At 41.3% G+C, this 12,229-nt stretch overlaps 1 protein-coding gene across 4 annotated transcripts in view; it reads right to left on the bottom strand.

Annotated features, from left to right (window-relative positions):
* Window positions 1-7,962: 7,962 nt before the first annotated feature.
* The window catches only part of RHOBTB1 (Rho related BTB domain containing 1), a 120,821-nt gene continuing 116,554 nt past the window's right edge, over window positions 7,963-12,229 (bottom strand). For all 4 annotated transcript variants that reach the window (XM_053312369.1, XM_053312371.1, XM_053312372.1 and 1 more), the window contains 2 exons: window positions 11,740-11,845; window positions 7,963-10,755 (listed from right to left, as the gene is read on the bottom strand). In XM_053312369.1, coding sequence (XP_053168344.1) covers window positions 10,586-10,755; window positions 11,740-11,845 — 276 coding nt within the window. In that variant the 3' untranslated portion in view covers window positions 7,963-10,585. The remainder of the gene's footprint in view (window positions 10,756-11,739; window positions 11,846-12,229) is intronic.

Here is a 12,229-nt window from a genome sequence, read left to right on the forward strand (position 1 = left end):
CTATAAAAGAAATCATGGTGCAAGTTCTCAAAGGATCTAGAAAGGAATCCCAGTTTAGTTGGTCTTGCAAAGGTCTAACTAAAGTTTCTTGTGGCTTCAGTATTACAGCTTGTCTGCTGGTTAGGTTTTGTAGTGCATGAGGATCTGGATTATCACACTGTTAAATACAAAGGAAGGCACAACTGAGGGCTAGTTTATGAGCAAAATGGACTCAATGAGTCAGTAATGCTGACTTGTATAAAGCTGTCTTGATCTGTCTTAAACTTACTGTCAGTCAGCTACTCTAGGTCACCTTGAGCTCTGCCTTTTTATGAAAAGGAGGGGGGAAATCTATAAATTTTTGAATGGCCCTGAACAGAGGCAGCTTGGTTTTTCCTTCCCTAAACCTTTGTTTAAAAAATGTTTTGGCCTTTCGGAACATAGAAAGCTGCTCCTAAAATATAACTACTGTACTAGGAAAAGCTACCTCTGTTGAATGTCTACCTGTCATGCAGGTAGTTTTGTACCTTTGAACAAAAATGTTGATTTGTACCTTTGTATGCAGTAGGCATACACTACACAGCACACACAGGAAACAAGATTCTGAAACAATTGCATCAAATAAAGAGTAAGCCATTACGAGATGAGGTTGTCGTTATTAATGGAAAAACCCGGGATGTATTAAATATTCTGTGGTTTGTGCTCTTTTGTTGACCACAAGATGTCACTGTAGTATCTAAATAGTGATTGTGGTAGATCTGTGGGGGATGGGGCAATGGTTGCCCAACAGGTTCTGATGAGTGATTATTTCATATAAAACAAGGTAGTCTCTGCTGATATGTATGTATATCATATTGCCCATTTCCTTTGACTTTATACCAGTTTAACCATCATAACTTCTCTGGGGAAAAAGTCCTGTTTCGGGGTGATGAGAATTGTTAGAAATCACTAGCCTTCTCCCCCCCTTGCAGAAATACAGTTTCTGCAGTCTAGCATTCTTTAGACAGAGAAAAAATGCCTGTTAAACTGGCCGAAGCCTGCTGTGTGGAGATATAAAATATAAAGCTAATGTTAATGCCACAATGTGCAATGTGAAGTCTGAATGTAAGGTTGTGATTAGGGTTCTGGCCTATTGTCTGATCTTTCTTAATGTGATGAGGCAAATCATGTTCTAACATGCTCTATTTCATTTTGTTGTTAAAGGAGTGGAGTTATGTGTATGAGGAGTGCTATAAGGGATACTTATGAGGTGGATACTTAAAAACCATGTGTATATTTTATATTTGTACCATGAGTATCTGATTCATAAAGCTAATTGATTAAGACATGGAAGGTTTAATGGCCAGGAGAGTTAACTCCAGGGATTAAAACTAACAGGTTCTCGTGTCCTGGATTACTTGGCTAGCAAAATTTAGATTTCTGTTTTAGAGCTGCTGCCACAGTTTTGGTTTGTGTTTGTTTACAATAAAATACATACCAGTCTAGTAATAAGTAACAGGAATTTTAAAGGTGCGTGCATGCACGCACACTTACATGCTGGAGAAACTGAGATGAAGGATGGGTGTACCTTATTGTGTAATTATAATACGTACAAGGAGTTGGCAGTAGTTAAGGTCCTTTTTAATTTTGTTTAAATCATGGAATAGTTAAAAAGAGAAATAGTAATTAACCTATGTAATTGTAGGGGGAAGGGACAGACTTGTGAAGTTGCCCAAGCAAGCATGAGATGGCTGTTGAGGGAAACAATGAATACTTATATACCGCTTTTCAACAAAAGTTCCCAAAGCGGTTTACATCGATATAAATTTAAATAAATAAATATTATGGCTCCCTGTCCCCAAAGGGCTCACAGTCTAAAGAAGAAACACAGAAACCAGCAACAGCTACTAGAGAGATGCTGTGCTGGGGATAGAAAAGATTATTTGCGGAAAGATTTAGGGAAAGATTAGTTGGAATGTTTGGGTGGGGGTGCAGTCTTAGGCTAGCTTGGTCTAGGGAAGCAAGGTAGTAGAACGGACTGCATCCTTTAGATTGTAGATGGAACATTCAAAATGAGACTCCCTCCTCACATTTTTAAAAAGAGAAAAGCCAACCTCCCAGCAAAGAGAAAACCAGCACAGCCGAGAGGTTCTACCCTGGACCGTTTAGTTTAGTTTAAATTTAATTTATTATTAGCAGGGGATATTGAGCATCTCTAAGTGATCCACCACCTGCAGCCTGAAGTGATACATTCTGTTTTACCACCTTAGCACTTTCTCACTTCTTTCTGCACCATGTAGATCAGCAAAAAGACTTAGAAAAAAATGGGTCTGAAATCCTACTGAATCCTAGTGTAGCTTCTGGGACTTCACTAGCCACTGCCCACACATTTTCAAGTCTAGCATTCCTATGGGCTACAAACTTGTTTTAAAAGGAGGACAAATTGAAATTTGCAGAATACTGTAGTGTACCAAATAATAAACGGTGTTCCTTCCAGCATTGCCTCAGAATTGTGGCGTCAATATAGTCTTCCTCAGCTGCCATTTGGCAGTGAAAGGGGACATATGGTTTTATGTGGCTTTAAATGGTTTTAAGGTTTTCATTTTTAATCTGTTATGTGATGTTATAAACCACCCAGAGATGGAAGTTTGGGGTGATCTACACACTTGAGAAATAAATATGCCCCACCCCCAGCTCCACAGATCAGACCTGCTTTCAGTGCCCTCTCTAGGGAGGCCTGAATGGCTTCCTTCCTCTAGTTTCTTGGCTAGCAGGTGTTTTGCTTCAAGTGAGATGATCTGTGGTGGTCTGTGACTTTGTCTCTATTTGTGCCTAGTACCTTGCTGCTAAACTTTGCTTGGAATTGTTCAAATGGTTATGTTTCTAAGTCTTGGTGCAAGCTGCCTGGATTTAGCTTTTTTTAGTCTACTTTCCAGTAGGCTTGTGCGATCACCTGGCATTTTGTGTTTGTCCCCATCCATGTTTCCCACCCCACCAACTTCTAAGTGCCTGGACCAAAATGAACCAAATCAGGTACAGTTGTAGGGACACACATGGACATCTCAATGGTGTAGTTTGTGATGATGTCATCCACCCCAATCCAAGATGGCAGACATGTAAACCTTTGAGGTGAGTGGGCTAACTTGTGAACCACTTAACCGATTTGAACCAAATTTGCTGTAGCTGTAGGGACACCTCAGTGGCGTAGTTTGTGATGTCATCTACCCTGATCCAAGATGGCAGATGCATAAACTTTTGAGGTGCAAGTGCACTAACCTGAGGACTGACTAACCAATTTGAACCAAATCTGGAACAGCTGTAGTGAGTAATACACAGGGACACCTCAATGGTGCAGTTTGTAATTATGACATCCACCCCAATCCAAGACGGTGGATACATGAACATTTGAGGTGCAAGAGATCTAACTTGTGGACCTCAATTTGCACCAAATTTAGCCCAGATGTAGAGACAGTGAAAGGAAGGTCGGCTGATTAGTTCTAATTAGAACAACTTGTTATAAAGGTGCGCTTGGGGGAGAGCAGAAACTTAAACAATTGTTATTGATATGCTGAGTAGCTTGCAGGCAGGCAGAGGTGGCCATTTTAGCGGCTATTGATGGCAGGTTGGCAAATTGTTTATTTAGACTTGAAGGTATTGTAGCTGTTCATGACTCTTTAACTGATCTGACTTTTTCTCCTCCTGATGAGGCATATATAAACTTAAATTTCTCCCAGATCAGCACATTGAGACAATCAGACTTCCAGGATGAAGAGGCTGCTTAGGTGGAGACCTGATCAAGATTAATAAGTGGTGTTCTGTATAATCTTCATTAGCTGTTACAGCTTTACAAAAGAAATCTCTGGAGTGAATTCAGAATTTCATTTGGAAAAAGAAAGTGGCAAAAGATTTGCTTATACAATAAAACCAGGCTTGGGTATAATTGGCTGTCACATTTTAGAGGAAACTTTACGAAGCAACTATCTCAGTTTGATGCTCAGCCCTATATAACTCATGATAACCCAACCCATTCCTTACTTTACAGGAGGCCCTTGATTATCATGGGTTCTCTGTTCATGGTTTTGGCAATTTGGAAGATCTTTGTTTTGCTTTGGGGGGCATTGCTGGAGGGGCTGGAGAGGTCCAGGTACAGCGCTATTCTGAAGTTATATTGATGTGATATATTATGGTTTACATTATACCTTTTGTACAGCAGTATCTGCCTTTATCCTTTTTTGTAGTCTTATACTCATTTCTGGCCCCCCCCTTTTATGGGCATGTTCTTTTTGGTGTACTGAGGAATCTAATCCCATCATTCTCATAGGCACAAGGTTTCAATTATCCTGGTTTCAGTATTTGCGGTGGTAAAGGTAAAATGTGCTGTTGAGTGGTAGTGCAGAACATAACCCTCATGATAATTGAGGGCCTCCTATACTTAAGGTGAGCAATGCAAAAGAAGACAGTGCTATGTATCTTATTAGCCATGTAACAGGTGTAGTTCCAGCAGAAGCAGCTTTTTCTGACCCCACTTGACAGGTACAATCTGTACTGGTTGGAGTACACAGCATCTGGCTCCTGCGTGTGTGTGTGTTTGTCCCTGGCTAAACTGGGCCAAGTGTTGCTTGGGTAGTGTTTGCCACTTTTACATCTGAAAAACGCAATGCATTTATAATTTCTATCCTGTCTTGATCCAGAAATCCCTCAAACAGCTTACGCGCGATAATATACTGAATGTATTAGTGCTTCACTATGAAACATTCTTCTGTGGTAATCTATTCTCTAATTCCCTCCCCAGACTGTAAACCTAGTTCTCAGGTGGTTGGAGCAGTTTCCATTGTTGTCCATCTCAGCTCATATCCCTGATCACTGGTACAGCCAAGTAGGGATGTGTGAACCAGTCTGGAGGTTTGACGGTCAAACTGAACCCCCACCAGTTCGGTCCAGACCGGACCCCCTGAAGTTCAGGGGTTCACAATCTTTAAAATCTTTTTTTTTTAAATTATTTTACCTTTGACTCCCCCTCAGGAGTTCCTGGAGGTGGGGGGGGGGTGTCTGAGGAAGTTCCCCCCACCGGCCTTCTAAATCACCCCCTTGCCCAGTTTGGGCACTCTTTGGCCGGTTTTCGGCCTTCATCCAGTGGCCATGTTGGGGGCTGGGTGCCTGTGCACATGGCCTCTATGCAGAGGCCATGCATGCAGGCCCCAAGCCCCCAACATCCTCCCCCCCCACTGCCTCCAAGGACTCCCCCGAGGGGAGTAAAAGGTAAAATGAAAATAAGTTTTAAAAGAAATATTTTAAAGATTGCAACCCCCCAAACTGTGGGGTGGGTTTGAGGGGGTGCTGGACTGAACTGTCTAGGTTGGGTTTGAGGCCAGTCCGGCCTCGAACTGAACCGGGTCAGCTGGTTCCATGCACATCCCTACAGCCAAGTCCACTGCCTGGCTGTACATGTTTTTTCTTCCCACTGAGGCCTGCAGGCCTTTTCATTGTCCAGAGCAGAGGGAGGAGCAGGTGTGCCACAGGTAAGCTGCTGAGTAATCCCGGTTGGATGTTCTGGTGCCTGGCTATAAAATTTTCTTTTGGCCTAGGGCTGCAGGTCCCAATGGCAGGAAGAGGAGCCAGGCCCAACAGCTGACCTTTTCCAGATTCACAGACCTGACAGACACATAAGTATCTTACATTGCTCACTTTTATGGTTTCTTTTCCACCAAGAAGGAAGGGATGTTAGAATGAGGATTGCTCCTGCAGAGCATTCAGTAAGCACTGTTGTTTCAGCTTATAGTGACAAATGAGCTGTAGTGTGCTCTTAATCAAAAGGAAGAATGCATGTTAGATGACAGCACCCTCAGGGCTCAGTTGACTATTGCTCCCATCTTGCACCGATGTGCACAGACACACCTATCCATGGGGGCCCCCCCCTCGTCAAAGTGAAGTGACTGCAGAAAGAACTTAGCACATTGATTCAGTTTTTCAGTCTGGAATATTTGCCTCCATCCAAGTATTCAAACAAGATGCTCCATAGCAAAATGCATGTGTGTTTGCACCTTGTTCCTTCAAAACTTGCAAAGGCCTAATCACCACTTCCTTACTATCACTCACATGTATTGTAAAAAGAGAAGCAGCAACTAGTACATATCAGATACGTGTGCCTACATGTGGTCCATGAAAATTTGTGTGCAAACATCTAGAATGAAGTTGTAGAAGCTAGAGAAACAGAACACCAACAAGCCACTAGTCTATTCACATTTCTTCTCTTGTGGCTACATGGGGCCAGAGAAAAGCATTTGCTTCTAAAAGGTCAAATATTTGATGCAATAACTTGAAACTAGAACCAACAACTAGGAAATATTTTATAGCTAAACAATTTTATTGAGTTTTTTTGCACAATAAAAAACCAACAAAAATCCCCACCAAGATTAAAGGCCATAGGCAGAATTAACCAAATGAACCAGCCACTTGGTAACAGTAGCTGACAACTAATACAGCTGGTTATTATTGCATATACCCCTGGTTTGTTGTTCATGTCAATTTGGCAAGATTACAATCATATAGTAGCTTTGGTTTTGTACAATCTAGTACAAATACTTTAAAAAATGCAATCTGCTAACATTTATGACTGAGGTTCAAACTAAGTGTAACAGTGGCAATCCCATTTGTTGTAATCCAGGTTTGTCCCTATCATGTATAAAGTGGTGGGGGTGGGGGTCTATGTGTTAGAGAAAAAGGGGGCATATAAGTAAGGGGGTAAAGGCCCTCTGTAGGTGGTACTTTACTTCCTTTTAACCTCGCACCACAGGTGCTTTTTGCCAAGATGAGCTCACTTACTGTATTGGGCCTAGCTAGGGGGAAAGTTACATCTGGAGATAGGTTGTGAGGAAGTATTCCACAGCTGTGGACACAGTTCAGCACCCCTGCCCATGTGCCCCTTTTTCTTTCAACTCTGCTTTGAATGTGATAGGGGTAGACTTGGGTTTCAACCAAGAAGTCTGCGACCTTCAGATGTAGTTTGAACCTCAAGAGACATTCATTTTAAGTCTTGACAGTTATTTTTCTTATTTTGTCTTCCCTCTCATGATATGACCAAGACTTAATCCACGCATGCTTGCCGCTAGCCTTCCTTTCATAGCCCTTCTTTTTCACAGTACAATGATATTTCTTGTAAGTGGTGGAGCTTTACCACTTGAGTAGTCTTGTTCTACATGGACATCTCTCTAAGAGCAGAACTTCTTTTGCACAGTTCTAAGTAGAGATTCTGCCTTCTCTGGGATGACATCTGCTACTCAGAACCTGAATTATTGTGGAAAGTTGGATGGCTTTTACTGTACAAGGTTTCTTGACCTCAGCAAAAGAGTATGAACTCATTGCTGTGTCTAAGAGTAGGAAAAGGGCAGCTCTTAGCTGAGGGGACTACAGGCAAGGGAATAAATAGCCCATACAATGGGTGCTTCAGCAGGAATGGGCAAATATATTTTCTCTGCAGTTTATGGTATATGGGTATGCCAGGAATAATGTACACTGCTGTGTAACTACACCTACTTTCTATTACAAAGCTTAGGGATCGTTGATGTTGCCTTGTCCTTTCCACATGCCACCTTCTCAGTGATTATCTACTGCATTGTAACATCTATACCACTGGCTACACGACATGGACAAGTTGCTGTTCCCACCTGCTCTGCAGCAGTGGTTAATGGGGATGTGCAATTCAATTCGTCTTCAAATTGATTTGGGTCAAATTGATTTGGGTCAAATTGATTTGGGTCAAATTGATTTGGGTCAAATTGATTTGGCTTCAAATTGATTTGGGGGTCTGACCACAAATAAAATCGCCCCCAAAATAGAGGACCCGATTTGGGTTCAAGGAGAATAACCTGATTTGACCCAAATCAATCCACGTGATTTCCAGGGAGAACTGTTCTACCAGTTGGAGTTGGCAGGTAGACCAGCCCACCACTCCATACTTGGTGTGTTTGCCTGCCTTGGAGGACTGGTCTACCTGGGTAGACAGGGCCTTCGAGGTGGGCAGATGCACCAAGTATGGAGAGAAGGTCTCGGGTCTACCCACTGACCTCAATTGGTAGAACAGCTGTCCCTGGAAATACAGCACCATTTTGAGGCCTGTTTTCCCAGCTCTCCCTGGAAAAATGGGCCTAAAAATAGTGCTCAAATTAGTTGAACATGCCACCTTTGATTCTTTGAAGCAGCTGGCAAAGCTGGCTGTTTTCAAAGCAATTTGAGTGTTTGTGATGCAATCTGAGCTTGAATTGAATTGCAAACACTGATTCATGCACACTCTCATCATGACCATAGCAGAAAGAGACGCTCACAACATGATGATACTATGTTACATAATAAATGTTGTAGATGTTAGTTACAGCATGAGGGTAGAAATTTACCATAAGAAAGTGACTGGGGCATGGATAAAGTAACATCTAGCTCAGCTTTCACCCATGAACAATGAAAATGCTATGTGATATTGCAGAACACTAGCTCCATCTCTGGTGGGGCCAACAGAAACGAAAGTGATCAGCCAGAAATTATATAGTCTGCAAAACAAAACTGGTGAGAAAATGAGGGTGGGGGCAGGCAACCAGAACAGTATGTTCCATCTAGGAAGTGGTGGGGGGAATGAGAGAGCAATTCTAGGTTATGAATTGCAACTTGTTCCCTCAGGTAGATATTAAGAGGATTTGATACTAGTTCTCTTTAAAAGGTCTCATTTAGTCTCATCCAGCCCTTCCTCTATGGAGTTCAGAGTGCACACATGGGGGAGGGACTTTTAGCATTTTATCTTAGCCTAACTTCCTCATAAGGTTGTTGAGAGCCAATGACTGGCCACAGAAGAAAGTTTCACATCTGAATGGGGATCTGAACCCAGGTTTCTCCAAGACTACTTTACTATCCCTATTCCATACTACCACTATTATCTGGAAAGCATCTTGTTTACTGCTAAGGTATAGAGAGGTGATATAATGCAGGAGATTATGAAGCGGGAGGAAGGCTGATTATGCACCTTTGACACAAAGGAGGAATTTGCAAAAAATTGGGATGGGGGGTGGATATGTTTTTCAGTATATTATAGACAACAAATACTTAATATCTTACTTGGAAAGATCTAAGAGCTGAAGCAGACATGACAGCAGCCGCAAGAAAAGTGCTTACCCAGGTAAATATTCCATGCATAATTGGTCATGTAAAAATGCATTCACCATGCAAGTTAGCCTGGTCACATGTAGATTCAACAAGCCCACCTGAGGCACAGATCACTGGCATGTTAATTCTACAGACAAACAGACCAACTCATGTGGCAAGTACATCTATATGTGATGAGATGCATGTGGAATGCTTACATGGGAAAGCACATTTGTCTGTTTTAAAAGTAGGAAATTATCTGGACTAGAATGATGATACAACACAAAAGGACGATGGTTCTTTGTTAGTACAATGACAAAAGGGGAAGGGATCAAGAGTTATGGAGCCCTTAACGTGTGGCTATATACAATGAAGCAAATTGTTTTCAATATTCAGGAGACATTTTCTAAAAGATTAGGTATAGACAACTCTAAAGAAATAATCCAAATAATGAACTAGTGCTACTGCTTTTGGGATGTAGGTCCTTAAGAAACTTTCAGTGAATAAAGACATTAGCTTAATAAGGTCTTCTAATTATTTTAAAATGATCCTCCTGAAAGCAGACATTTGAAGCCATGGAACACATAAAAGGGAGCTATGAGGTTTCACATGGCGATTGCATTCTGCCCTTATATGGCAAATTGCTGGAGCTGAAGAGGTAAATAACACTTCATATTCTTCAGCTGAACAGAGATTTACATTCTGTGTAACTTTATCGTTATTGGATCTTGTTATATCCCATTACTTCAGAAAGAAGGGAAAAAGATCTAATAGTTATGAATACATAGTACTTGGGAAGAAGAAGAAAAATCAGTTGCCTAGCAAAAATTGGTTTGTTCCTAGGCTGGCAGTTTCTACCGGGGAGGCTCATTAAAGACAATGTTCGTATTTCACTGTATTTGTGGGAGCGGGGGGTATACATGGATTATCTAAATTAAAGACTTGAATGATTAGTTTGTGGTCTGTAAAATAAAAGGATTCAGAAACATTGTTTAATGACCTTCACTCTCTCTCTCTCTCTCTCTCTCACACACACACACAGCCCTCTCTGTATAAAAATACTTTCCTACTTCGAAGACTGAAACATTAATGCTGGATTTGTTTTTGTTTTGTATATAAAAAGGGGACATGTGATACTGCTTTATATAGCATTTCAGCTTATTAACCAAAAAATACAATTTAAATTTTAAGGAGTTGTTTTACACTCACTTCCGGTCAGCTTGTGCTTATTGACCCTAGGGCTGATAAATGCACACAGGTGGAATAAAAACCAGTGCCATAAAACTCTTCTGCACAATCCACTGGGAACTTCTGTGCAAGCTCCATAGAAGAAATGGGAGCTACTAAAGAGTAGTGCTTGTGTGACTCCCCTTTACTGTATTTCAATAGCACTTGGCACAAAACAGTTCTCAGTGGATTGCATGTCTCTTGCTAATGATAAAACTTATTTTAAAGCAGTGTTTTTCATGACATGCTCTTGATAAGTTGGTCCCATTTTTTCTCAGACAACTACTGTGGAGGAATTCCAGAAGCACCACTTCCGTTTTGAATGATGTTTATTCAGTGCAATGTCCTCCTTTTCTCTCTCCTTCTTAACACGCTGGAAATGATCTTCTTCTTTAAGGTACCATACAGGAGGCCAACGGTGTCTCTCAAAATATTCCTGATTATCTGTATTTAAAAAAAACCCTGATTAATTCTAAAACTAGGAGAGAATCTGCAGATAGCTGGAAATCTATCTAATTGCATGGTATCCATCTATATATACTTAATAAAAAGTAGTATTCATAGGATACATGTTCTTTCCACGTGTCAACAAATGTTACTAGGAGTACAGAACCTGAAATCTTGTGCAGAATTTCTGGAGAATCTCAGCTTTTCTTTTTCAAATAACCTGTCAAATTTGAAATTCTCATGGACTGGGAATATATGGAATCCCAAATCTGAGATGGAGACCTTAATTCTCTTCCCTTTTTAGATTTGGATTTTATCAAATTATAAAGATAAGCCATAAACAGGTTTTTCTAAACTAACAAAAAACATAAGACACTGTAATAGAATAAAACCATAACTTGCAGGGGCAGACAGGACTGGAGAGAAGGAGCAAGAGCAGCTGTGGCTGTCCTGCCTCCCACAGCTTGGAGTGATTTTTAAAAGCAAGCATCCTGTATCCAACTTGCATGACCACGGTCAAGACTGTATGTGAGGAAAATGTCAGGGATATGTTGTGACCCCAGGGCACACGCTCCTGGCAGGCATGTTGTTTGAACCTGCCCAAGTCCTGAGATTCTCAACCCAACCATCTCCTGACCTCCACTCAACTTCTGTATCCAAAATTTGGAGCTGGGCAGAGAATGTTTGGCGGAGAGCACAGGAACTAGACTTGGGTGGATTCAGATGTCACATCCACTGAGAGAGTACACTCTTGGTTCACAGGATAGCCCCAGCATTTTCCCCACTTACAGACTTGCTGGTGGTTATGTGAAGCTGCCCTTTGAACACCTGTATCTTGGAAGCTGAAATACTCTACAATGCAAAGGTTCCATAACTGGTGAGCTTGTTCTTGTGTATGCTCCAAAATAAAGAGAAAGCAAATGGACAACTGAACTAATACAAAAAAAAAACAACAAAACAAAACTTGTCTAAGGGCCTTACCAGGAGATTTAGTTTTGATTTCCTTGCGGAACTTGGAACAAACACTGTTGTAGTTGGTGCAGATATAGTGCAAGCACCAAGCGGCCAGCTGGTTAGCATTGTGGAACTGGGAAAGAAGAGAACTGAATTAATATTCTGTGGAGCTAACAGTTGGCTTGTGGAACCATTTTTATGTTAAGGCAAAAGAGTCCTATTCAGGAATTAACCCATCTCAGCTGTACGTGAAAAGGTTTGATGATGCCACAAATACAGTACTATGTTCAACACAATGGAAGCAGTCAGGTTGGGGAGGTACAGCAGTAAACACAGTGGGAACCAGAAAAGAGTCCAGGTTGTATACTTTAATTAATTGGCTGGTTCCAGCTTGTCAATTAAAACAGAGGGTGGATGGTAGACCACTAGGAGCCTTGTGTGAGCTACTCAAGGGTAGTACTACATTTTAGGAGATAAGCATGGGTTTCCCAACTCCTTTCTTCTTTTATAACACCAT

This window comes from Hemicordylus capensis, chromosome 3 (genome assembly GCF_027244095.1).
Source record: "Hemicordylus capensis ecotype Gifberg chromosome 3, rHemCap1.1.pri, whole genome shotgun sequence".
Classification (NCBI taxonomy): Eukaryota; Metazoa; Chordata; class Lepidosauria; order Squamata; family Cordylidae; genus Hemicordylus; species Hemicordylus capensis.